Source organism: Schistocerca serialis, chromosome 5, assembly GCF_023864345.2.
Source record: "Schistocerca serialis cubense isolate TAMUIC-IGC-003099 chromosome 5, iqSchSeri2.2, whole genome shotgun sequence".
NCBI classification, from domain to species: domain Eukaryota; kingdom Metazoa; phylum Arthropoda; class Insecta; order Orthoptera; family Acrididae; genus Schistocerca; species Schistocerca serialis.
The window spans coordinates 230224226-230236959 of record NC_064642.1 but is presented as its reverse complement, the minus strand read 5'-3'; the positions used below and the strand labels follow the sequence as shown (position 1 = coordinate 230236959).

Here is a 12734-nt window from a genome sequence, read left to right as displayed (position 1 = left end):
TTATTCCATGAGATTTGATCATACCATCTTATCTTATATTTCTATTACTGCAGTAGCCCCTTTGGCTCTTTCTTTTCCTTGCAATTTTTGGATCGATTTGAAAGCATGACGGTGACAACCTAAGAGACCACTGATGGATGCATCTTTTTTTTTTTTTTTTTTTCTTTTTTTTTTTTTTTTTTCACCAAGAATGATAATTCAGTTGTCGTGAGGAGGTGGGAGGAGGAGGCAGGCGAAAGATTAACTTTTCTTGATGTGCTAGTTTTCAGGAAATAAGATGATTGTTTGAGACACACGGTTTACCGAAAACCCACCTACACAGATCGTTACCTACACCGGGATTCGAATCGCCACCCACAACAAAAGTGAGTACGGGAAATTTTGCGAACCAGAGCTGCTTGACACAGAATTAAAACGCCTCACCAACGCATTGCTCAGGAATGGTTATACGTTCGCTAAGATGAGATGAGCGTTAAGACCACCGTGTGGAAATCACAGCCGTGCTCAGGCACCTGTGAAATCAAAGGTTTTCCTGCCATTCATTACAGAATTTACTGACTGCAAGGGGAAAATCACGATAATCTACACACCCACACGGAAGATACAGATGATCTAAAATCGGCCAAGGTTGCTCTCCAACCGTCGGAAAAAGCTGGAATTTATAGTTGTAGGAAGGTGTGCGTGGGTACTACAAAAAGAACTGTCCAAATACGACTAGAAAAGCACAAGGGCAATTGTAGAAAAGGGGAGATTTACAGATTAGCTGTTGCGGAACATGCTTTACAACCAGGAGACGACGACATTCATTTTCATAGGACTCAAGTACTGGTAGCCACAAGCGGATACCGTGAAAGACTGTACAGAGAGGCCACAGAGATCGCAGACCACTCCAGGAATTTCAGTAAGTGGGGGGAGGGCGTGAAATTGAATGACATTTGCATTCCGGTGCTGAAGAAGAAGTGCACCAGTCTTCCACCATGGGATGCTAGCAACAGCGGACGACGATAGTCGTCAACGGCGCTCGTGTATTCAAAATATGTGACGTCACGCCACTGCGCGGAAGCACGCAGAAGCGGAATTTTGCAGTAGTCAGTAGCGAGCCAGGGTGTGAATCGGACATTCCAAAAAAAAGCTACGATGTCCTCCGCAGATGGGCACGAAACGTTGGGTTTTAAGGTAAAATCCATTCGACCACCGCATAATAGCCCGGAACATTTTATTAAGTGTGATTGGGTACGTTATTATTACGCAGAGTCTCTGAACGAGTATCTCGAAAACGGTGAAACTGGTCGAATGATCTTGTGCTACTGTCGTGAACATCTACGGAAAGAGGTAGAAGGACTGTGAAACTACCACTAGGCGCTAAATGGATGGACGTCCACCACTCTTCACAGAACCTGGGGTTCAAAGGCTTGTCTGCTCTATAAAGTAGGATAGATGGTGATCTGTGGCATCTCTGCCGAAAAGGCACAATCCTGGTGCACGCACAAGTGTTTCGGAAGGCACTATTCATCTTCATTGTACCCCTCTTCCCCCCCCCCCCCCCCTCATTGTTGAACATGGAGCTCCGTAGCTGGACACCCCTAAATGTTCACATATTGACCCAATGATAACGTCCGTTACAACTGCAGAGGGCATGGGAACATCTAGATTCGACCATCCGTCAATGGAAACGTATCGGCTCTTTGAGTGAATCACATTTTTGATACCTATGATTGATGGTCGTCTCCACAAATTCCGTCACTGAGGTGAACGGCGGCTCTAAACGTGCAGCGCAACGAAAGCAGGCTGATGGGAGCAGTATTACGTTATGGGAGACTGTCCTACACTTGCATGGGACTTGCGGTAGTAATGAAAGAAACGCTGACAGCTGCGGGCCACCATCATCCCTTCATGCTTGATGTATTCTCCGACGTAAATGACATCTTTCAGCAGTATAACTGTCCGTGTCCCGGAGCCAGAAGCATGCTACAGTGGTTTGAGGAGCATTATAGTGAACTCAATGTGTCTCGGCGACCAAAATCGCGTGATGGAAATCCTATGAAACCCATCTGGGTTGCTATCGGGCGCAATCAACGCGTACGCATCTTAGCGGCCCGTTATTTACGAGAATTACATGACCTGTGCGTAGACATCTAATGCTACATACCTCCACAAACCTACTAACAAACTGTCAGATCCCTGACACACAGAATCAGTTATGTATTCCATTCCAAAGACGCACAAGCAAGCTATCGAGCAGGTGATCATTATGTTTCGGCTAATCAATCTGATTTATTGCTTAGTTTTCCTTTTAGTGTTCCCGGTTGGAGCGGCACGGGGTAACGTAACGCTTTTTATGGAAAGTATGTAAGTAACAGCACAAAAATATGTGTTACATCCGTGTTTTTATTGCATCTTACATGTTTTATGATTCTGTGTCCGGTCGCAATGCCGGTTTTTTTAGGATTTTTCTAGGTCGCCCTTTTTTACCCTTTTCATAGGGAACTTTTGTACCATGACAAGATTGAGGAGAGGTTGACGTCAGATGTTCAAGTGATTTTATTTTTAAGTATCATCCTTCTCTTTCTTTTATTTTATTTTAGTAAATTTAACTGTATTGTTCCGCATCTGACATTTTTTTTGAAATCCTTGTCCCGTAACACAATATTTCCGTTACTACGGCTTACACCAGGTGATGCAACTTTAAGTGTTCCGAAACCGGTCGTATAGGCAGTTAAAGACTGTTGATTCAGCAGCTGTGGTGCGGGATCGACAATTTAGAACATAAACACAGAAAATTACAGCCACCTGACAAAGGTTAAGCTTCCAACTTCCGACGTTACTTGGGTTTGGCACCTGCTAAGAATAATAACTATACCACTTAAACACTGAGTCTCCATTATTATAACATTGTAACAATGTACATAATAATAACAATTACTTAAAAGGCATTATTTCCTAAGTTAGGATGCGTTACTACACCTTATGGTTAATACGTGACGGAACTCAGGCACATTTCAGCTGTGATATACGCCCAAGTTAGGGGGATGTTGTTAACTATTTTTCCTTACTAAAAATGCTTTAATATTGCCTAGTTCTCAGTAACTTTTCCGCTACGCCTTAAGCGTACTGCGTATTCGCCTACCTTACGACAAGGGCATTGGAAAAATGTCAAAATACTGTACCTAGGTATACCACACACACTTCCACTAAAGTTTGTTGATCAGAATGTGGACACTGAGGTGGGATCGTAATTTGAAACACAGTTTATCAGCAGTAAGCAATGTTTTCTTGTTTTAGAACACCAGTTCTTACACGGGACAATCTAATTCACAACTACCGAAAACCAAACATCCCATTAACTGAAAAATGGAACTAAGTATTAGTAAAAGTTCATAAAAATTTTGCTCACCCTAAGATATTAATGATATGAAACGTCCGAAATATGGAATGCCACGCGGTTTTTATAACACGGAACGAAACTCATACGAAAATATTCTGAGCGCCACACATAAATACGTCCCAACTCTATGTAAAGTGTGACGTACGCTTCACCATTTAACAACATCAAGAACATTAACGGGATATGCGTAGCAAATGTGCTATTGTTCGATAGGTGTCATCGAGAGACTTCACCAACCTATGTTGAAGCACTACCACGAAAACAATTCCGTTTCACTTTAAGACCTTCCAGTGATAAGGGCACAGTATGCCCTGTGTTTCAGCAGCAGGTAATTCAGTAACAAAATTTTCTGTGGTTTCGAGTCTAGGAGTCACATTATAACAGAAAGACTCCAGAAAACCTAAACTGATACCCACGACCGTGTGTATAAACTGAACTCTGCAGGATAGAAAGACGCTTTAAATTGAATCTCATCGCGAAGTAGGCTTGTAAGCTAATTTGACTTGCAGACGCACTAATCGAAGCCGAGATCTACCAATTCTTAAGGAGGGTATTGCTCATTGAACCCATTGAAACGCAACATACACAAATAATATATCACTGAGTACTGTGATACGGCAATGAATAGCAATATAGTCAATTCGCACAACACAGTTAAACTACATCACCTTAAAAGCAGCGGATGTAATAAAACACATTAATTTACGAGCGGCGTTCAATATGTAATGCAGCAATCTGTAATGCGATATGTAATGCAGAAATTTGTTGTGGGACATTGTGGAATATCCCTGTCAGTAAAGGAGGTACATTCCAAGCAGAGAGTTGTCGCTGAGTTTCTTTTGGTAGAAAATCAGAGCAGGCGCTTATAGAATGTCTATGGAGACCTGGCAGTGGACAGCAGCACGGCAAGTCGTTCGGCTAGGTGTCCATCACTATCGCAGCAAGATAGTGCAAATCTGTCTTATCTCCTGTGTGCCGGCCTGACGCACACGGCTGTGACTCCTGCAATGTTGGAATGTGTGGACAGCTTCATTCGAGATAATCGACGGATCACAATCAAACACCTCTCTGTACGACTGGACTGGAACTCTGAAGGACTTGTACCGTTTCAAGTCCTCCCTCACGGTGCAACAATGAATCTTAAGTGTATTATGCTACCCTCAAGAAACTGAAGAAACGACCTCAGCTTGTTCGTCACCACAAAAATGCAAACCACCTTCTCCTTCTCCATGGCAACGCAAGGCCTCACGTAAGTCTGCACACCTGAGAGGAAGTAACAAAACTTCACTGGACTGTTTTTCCTCATCCACCCTAAAGACCGGATCACGCACTTTCAGCCTTCTATCTGTTCGTCCCAAAGAAAGATGCACTCTGCCGGAAGCAGTACCTGGATGATGGGCAGGTTTACTGATGCAGGAAGACGTTGGATCCGACATCGACCAGTAGGGTAGTACCATGCGGAAATACAGGCCGCCGCATTGAGCGGAGGTTATGTTGAAACACAGGGTTTTGTAGCCAGAAGAGTGGATAGTAATGTGGTGTATTGGGAGCCAGAATAAAACCAACCTACTTTCAGAAAGAAATATGTGGCATTACTAGTTGAACGCCCCTCCTAGACAAACGTATGAGCACATGTACTCGAATTGAGACCTAAGTTCACCGGACTAAGTATCAGTTGTAAATGAGTCGGATGCGTGGAATCGGCGCAGTAAGATGGATTTGTATGAAGACGTTACAGAATATCAGAAAAGAGGTGTCGTATTTGGGCATGCCCTTGATTACACCGTGAATGAAGCTGTGGTTGTATCAGTGCGATATTCAGCATGTCTTAAAGTTATGGTGAACGACTCGTAACCATGTAACATGGCGTAAGAACAGTTGTCGTAAAAAGATCCTAGACGATATGAACCGGAGACAAGAGACAGCAGTTTGTCATGTCGGTGAGTGCACGTCCGTCCCAACCAGATCCCAAGCGATCATTGAAAATTGAAATGCTTGAGACGGATATTTGGAGTAGGGTACCTTGCAAGAGGTCTTCGCTCCCAGCGGCCCATGAAGGTGCACGCCTTTAGTGGGTCCAACAATACAGAAACTGGATAGTAGCTGACTGGCGCCGTGCAGTGAGGTCTCACGTCTTGGCCGCTTTCCAGATGACGCAATGCGTCATGTGGACCGATGGCCTAATGAGACGTTTAATCCGCAACTTGTGGAGGATGTAGTTAAGGCTGTAGCTGGTTCTGTGATGTTTTGGGAGTGTTTTCTGTGCCGTTACTTGGGCCCACTCTGTACTCTTTAGATTGTTCATTTCATTCAGCATATCATGTAACTCTTCTTCACTTCCACTCAGGGTAACAATGTCATCAGTGAATCCTATCATTGTTACCCTTTTACTTTCAATTTTAATTCCACTCTTAAACCTTTCTTTCATTTTCATCATTGCTTCTTCGATGTACAGATTGAACAGTAGGGGGACAAGACTACAACCCATATTATTTTATATTGCTTTGTTGTATCAAATATGTCTCGCATATTCATTTCAGTTCGGGTGCCATCATTTCTCTTCTCACCCACCAAAGTATATCCAGCCACGTGTCTAAGGAAATTCATTTCACATGCGTCTTTCCCTTTTCATCTCTCTTCTTAAGAGCGCAGTTTTCGCAACCGTAGAGCAGTGCTAGTATAGCCATAAACTTATAAAACTCTTGCAAAATATCTCTGTGACTTTTCTTTCGAAAAGCTACACGTAAAGTTCCACAGAAATAGTTAAATAGGCCTAACTTACTTTGTATTTGATTTTTTGCCCTGTATGCAATACTGCACCATAAATATTTAAATGTATTAACTTGCTCTGTGGCCTGGTAGTCAGTTTGAATCTCGCATGGAGTGGTGTCCCATAAATTCCATTAGCACTGTTTTTGTGATGGAGACGTTCATATTACATTCTTTGGCTATTTGGATTAGATTAAAGACACCTACTTGTAAGTCACTGTCATTCTGACTGAAATTTGTTTGAACGGATACTATTATCCCCTCATAAGAATTATGATAGTGTATTTTATAGGAGCTGGTGGTGTTCTGTGCAAGTACCGTTATGATAGGCTAGGTTTTTTGCTGGGTGGTTGGCTAGTTTGTCATACGGGGAAAGTTAGATGGGCAGATAGTTTGGCATATACGGATTTGTTCACCATCGTACCCTCTGGGTGGTCCTTGGTGACACAATGGTCTATTTTATTGATTTTAGACTTTAAAGTTTTAACATTAATGTTTTTTTTTAAAAAAAATCTAGAGCTCTCCGGTATCCGGATAGCATAGGTAGGACTCGGGCAATTTTCGTGCCGCTAGTTTATATAAGGAATGTATGACGTATAACACACGTGTGTTTTGGGATTTTATGAAAATGCTCTTCCTCTCACCATTAAACTTTTTCCGTGATGTAGAGGGGTGTAAGTTGTTGTTTTAAGGCTTCTATTTGGGCAATCATGGACCATGAGTATCACTTGGCTATAGTTCGATAGGCGGATGGCTACCGCCGATGTGGTTGCCGTTGGTTTTAACAGATGGCGCCTAAGACATTTGCGTACGCGAGCTGATCACAGGGTTTTAGTTTATGACAGATAATGTTGGTCATATTTTGTTTGGAGGTATTCTTTTAGCGATTTGAGGGGTTGAAAGGTTTATTCATGAAGGATCCCCCCACCCCTATTATTTATTTTATATTGGCATATGGTTTGAGTTGTGCTTAGTGCCACTACTGGCTATAGGCACAGTATGGCAATGTAAAAAAAATTTGGAGATTTATAAAAAAAAAATTTAAAAAATCCTTTAGTGTTAACGTGTACGGAAGTACTATTCCGATTGATACTCGTAATTACACCCTGTTAGATGCTATATGCTGAATATATTATTATTAAATTACATGTGAACGCATGGAGTATATGACCATGCAGCGCCCCCTACTGAGGGCGTTTCGCTGCTAGTTGACTTGTTCAGCGTCAGTATCCGCTCTGCTTTAAGACTGCTCGTGTCGCATTCATATGTTATTCGACACTTTCTTTGAGTTGTCAAGGCTGTACGCCTGGTCGGTTAGAAAGGAGTTGAAGTTTGTGGTATGTAACTCATATGACCCGATCTCATTTTCTGTAACGTTGGAACGTGTTGAGTGTGCTGTTCACTTATGTTTTGAACTTTTTTGTAACAGATGTCTGAAGATGGGTGTAATCCCGAAACGCGTAAGATGTGCTAATAAAAGAGTCAATTGAACATGTGGTGTCACCGCCAGACACCACACTTGCTAGGTGGTAGCCTTTAAATCGGCCGCGGTCCGTTAGTATACGTCGGACCCGCGTGTCGCCACTATCAGTGATTGCAGACCGTGCGCCGCCACACGGCAGGTCTAGAGAGACTTCCTAGCACTCGCCCCAGTTGTACAACCGACTTTGCTAGCGATGGTTCGCTGACAAAATACGCTCTCATTTGCCGAGACGATAGTTAGCACAGCCTTCAGCTACGTCATTTGCTACGACCTAGCAAGGCGCCGTTACCAGTTACTATTGATACTGAATCATGTACCGTCAGGAGCGACGTTCACCATTAATGGATTAAAGTTAAGTATTCCACTAGCTACGTCCGTTTTTTCTAAATTCTAATTTCCTTGTCCTGTTCCAGACCTCACGCCAGCCTGCGTGAGCTAAAACCCCTGCCTTTCGGTTTCCTCTAGTAACACGGTGTCGGCTCTCCTGCCAACCACAATAGAACATCTCATGACTTTATTGCGACTGTACAGTATTATTGACTGAAATTTACTTGGTCGTCAGCAAAAAGTAGTGTACTCAAATCCACATCGTTAATTTGAAAATGTTTAATTGTCTGTACCCAAGTTTTGCTTACACCATCGATATACATAATAAGAAGAGTGGATGAAAGGGGACATCCTTATCTAACTACTTGGTTTATTTCAGCCACATTATGTCTGCTGCTTGCTATTTTTATTTGTATTTTGTATACATATATAAACCCTGAACATCTGTTATAAGATGAGATGTAATCCCTTTGTTTCTTAAAATTTTCCAATTTCTTTGATTTACTTTATCAAACGCCTTTTAGTAATCAATGAAGACAAAAAAATTTATAGGTTGAATTGACGGTGTTTCTCTATAAGTTGTGTCTATGGCGAAGATATAGTCCGAGTAAGGTCCGCCTTTTGGAAAACAATGTTTGGCATCAGATAATATTGTTTCCGAGACTAGGCAGTAGGCGTTTTGTTAAAATTCACTAGCACACATCTAACAATATAAATTCAGAAGGCTAATATCTATGTAATTCTGCATTCCTGGTTGTTTCCTTTCTTAAATATTGGGTATATCTGGCCTATATTCCCCGTGTCAGTCCCATGGATAATGTCTGTGACTACTTGTGACAGGGTGAAACATATCAGATAAAATCCCATCAGTCTGGTAGCTCTACGGAACCTAATCATTGGTGAGTGGCTTCTGCTGTATATCTGAAGAAACTTTTGAACTCTCTTTCTCGCTGTTTTCAGTGCTTGAGCCGGTTACAAGGTATTAGGGTGATGTCACCTGGGAGAAGCTAATTTTATATCCAGTATACGTACCCGCCTCCGTAATCGAGGTCGCCAATGAGCACCTGGGCAGTGGCGCTTGACTCGGAGGCAAGCCGGTTCGAATCCCGGTGGTGTATGAAATTTTCGTTGCCAGTATTTGGCCGGAAAGGGAAGGAGAGGTGGCGACATAAAGTTTATGATCGCCAGTCTTTGCGCCAGTGTCCTGGGCAAAATTCCAAACTTCTCCGCGTCGTTTCATGAAGGTAGGGCATGTGACACTGTTGATGGTGATCCGTTCTTCGAATGGGACATTAAGCTCACAGGGTTCCTAGGTGTTTTTCGAGAGGAGAAATCTCTGTGCCGGCACCAGGTTTCACCCTCTCCCTTCCCTTCACATATAACAACACAAACCGAACTCCACATTGTTCGCCGCGCGGGATTAGCTGAGCGGTCTCGGGCGCTGCAGTCATGGACTGTGCGGCTGGTCCCGGCGGAGGTTCGGGCATGGGTACGTCTGTTTGTCCTTAGGATAATTTAGGTTAAGTGGTGTGTAAGCTTAGGGACTGATGAGCTTAGCAGTTAAGTCCCATAAAATGTCACACACATTTGAACATTTTTGAACCACGTTTTTCAAGCACAGCCTTCCACACGACAAAGATACACATTTAATACTTCGTAACAGGACATTGCTATGAGCGGCGGGGCAGAATTCCTGCATCTGCTCCCCTTACACTCATTCTCTGAGTACGGGACTATCTATCTACCTATCTATGCTTACACGTAACACAGAATAAACTCAAGTAATTCATCAATACAGTGCAGCATGAAACATTATTTAAGTAAATTACCTTCTGTGTAAGTGCAATGAAACAAATAATTAGTCAGCACAGAGAATTAATTTTTAAGGAGTGTTGACAAAGTATTAAGACTGAACTTAATCTTTACTGAGTTACGTTCAATGATTCAAGTTAATATATCTGTTATGCCCTGAACGAAGCTGCAACAGACAACTGTCATCACCATTTTCCACGTTCTAGAGCGGCAACAATCGACACCTTCAATCGCATGATTAAGTGTAAACTCCCGCTCGTTCCGACACCGTAGACGTGCTTCGATATCGACGGGGATTTGAACAGCCTACTGAGCAGCGCAAACCCTATTTTTGATACTCACACGTTTCTGATGCCTGGCTAGAGCCATATGAGTCTGAAGTCGCCTGCAGCTATGTCTTTCAAATTTTGAAATGTGCTGATGATAATGTAATTTTGTCACAGACAGTAAAGAACTTGGAAATTCGGTTGAATGCAGTGTTGTGTGTTTTTAAAAGAAGACGCAACATGACCATGAATAAAACTAAAGGAAGAGAAATCGGATGTGGTCGAATCATATCAGATGGCGCTGACAAAGTTAGATTAGTAAATTGGACGGTGAGAATTGTATACTAAGGTTTTGCTGTTTGGGAAGCAAAATATCTGACAACGACAGAAGAAGGAACAATATCAAATGCACCTCCAACAGGAAAAAAATACTCCCCGAAAAAGAAAAAAACTTAACTTCTTGTTTAAACGAAAGTGTTAGGGAGGCTTATCTGAAGCCCGTAGGATGCCTTGACTGTAGTGTAACGTTATGCAGAAATGAAACTTAGTAGACAAACTGTTCACATAAGAAGAGAATAAAGGTGTTTGAAAAGTAAATAGATCATGAAAACTGATTTGCTAGGTCAGATAACAATGAACTGTGGAGAAAAGAGGTTTGTGGCACAACGTGACTAAGGCAAGTCTGACAGGGCACATTAAGGAATAGTTAATTTGATAATTGATGGGAGTTTGTGTGGATGGAGAGTGGTGGAACGTAAATTGTATGGAGAGACTAAGGCTTGAACACAGTAATACACAAGTGTGGGGAGCTTTGTCAAACCCGACAAACGGCCTCAAGAACAGCAATAAATTATTTAATTTTAATCAAATTATAACAGTACAAGGTAGTGAGGCAAAGAGAATACACCATTATCGAGTAATCTAGGAGGGTTTTTTGTTTACCGAAACTTGAAGTACAGAAATAGCTTATTAAATTTTTAAAGGCATAGGCGCAGATACGTCATTTTATAGGATAACATTCGGTATATTAGGTTGTCTAGGGATTATGTTGCCAACATGCCGAGATAAACTTTCTCATGAAGGCCGACCTCTGATGGACCAACAGAACTTTGCGTCTGACTACTTTAGAGATTAACTGCGAACAGCAATTGGTGGGGTGTCGTAGTTCGTGAATATTGCTCTACTTGTGATGGACTTCTTACACTGTAAATAACTGGTCCCGTAGCAAGTCAACGCTAAATTATATCTAGTGTAATGAAATAATAATGTACCTAAAATCGTGAAGGTTAAACTACTGAAATGCAGCTGGTAGATGTTATGAAGAAAGCTTATAAAAGCATCAAATAACATAAAATACAGCGTCTAGTTTTCTCTTAATTCGGCATTCTAGCTTGGAAGCACCAATGGTGACCTTGGAGTTTTTCCTAGTTCCTTGTTGCCAATTCATATATTCTTTGGGACGAGTTGAGAGCATCTAGTGTGTGATATGGCACAGATACAAAAGGGGCGGTCGGCTTCTTGTATCTCTGCACAAACTAGAGCGAGCAACAGACCGCTGGTCACGATACAAACGTGTACAAGCACAAGCAATAAGGTGTCGCAGACGTAGCCACCATAAGGCCAGTAAGCTGAATGAAGTAGTCAGACACATGTCGTTATCACTAAATCTGAGCAGTGCTGACGTGTTGTATGACGCTTTGAAGGTGTACTTTATCTTCACCAACTCCGCATGACGCTGATGATGTGTGACGTTTAACTGGTTGACATGCTGGCGTCACACTTGATCACCACTGAAAATGGTTGGTGCTGATGACGCTGCTGTACGATGTTTTGCAGGTGGACGTGGTGGCGTCGCACTTCGTCATCACCAACTCTGAGGAGCACTTCCCGCAGGCGTCGCAGTTTGTGCCGGAGCGCTGGGTGAAGGACGCTGCGGGCAACTGCCCAGCCAGACAGGTGCACCCGTTCGCCTATCTGCCCTTCGGCTTCGGCCCCCGGATGTGCGTCGGCAAGAGGTTCGCCGAGTACGAGATCCATGCCTTGCTAGCTAGAGTGAGTACTACACCTGCCTACTGCTGGAAACTTCAGGTATCCGCGTTCGTTTATTATTCGAGGAAACAGAAGCTGTCTTTTCAGCTTCAGAAGACAATTAATGGTCAGTCTTCTGTAATAGAAACACCGCTGTCTGTCCACGTACATGTCTGCAGGTCACTCCAGTGCATTACTTTTCTTCCCAGTTGCTTACAGATTCCTCCACTGAAGCAGTAAACTTTTTCTATTTTAATAGATACTTTCACTGTGATTTTAATCATACCCTCTGTTATTACCACTCCTATTTTAATGACATTACAACATCTTCAAAAGTGCATAACTAATTAATATAATTGCTGATCATAATACATGCTCTTTTATTATTATTATTATTAACGTTACTAGCTGTTTTCCGACATGCGATGCTGTGGCCCAGTCAACTTAAATGAAAAAAAAAAGAGAAAGCACACATTTCTGATATGTATATGGGATGTGGATATATGTTCTAAACTCTTTCTTTCCCCAATCTCTTTCCATGTCCCACCCCCTATCTCTTTGTCCATCACCTACCTCCCCTCTCTGCCCATCTTCTTCTCCCACTCTCTCCATCTCCTCCTGTCCCCTTCCCTTCCTCCTCTCTCTGCCCGTCACCCCCCCCCTT

At 42.5% G+C, this 12734-nt stretch overlaps 1 protein-coding gene across 1 annotated transcript in view; it reads left to right on the top strand.

The window, feature by feature from the left end:
• The window catches only part of LOC126481316 (probable cytochrome P450 301a1, mitochondrial), a 176697-nt gene that overhangs the window by 152169 nt on the left and 11794 nt on the right, over positions 1-12734 (top strand). The window contains exon 11 of the mRNA XM_050104976.1: positions 11879-12094. Coding sequence (XP_049960933.1) covers positions 11879-12094 — 216 coding nt within the window. The remainder of the gene's footprint in view (positions 1-11878; positions 12095-12734) is intronic.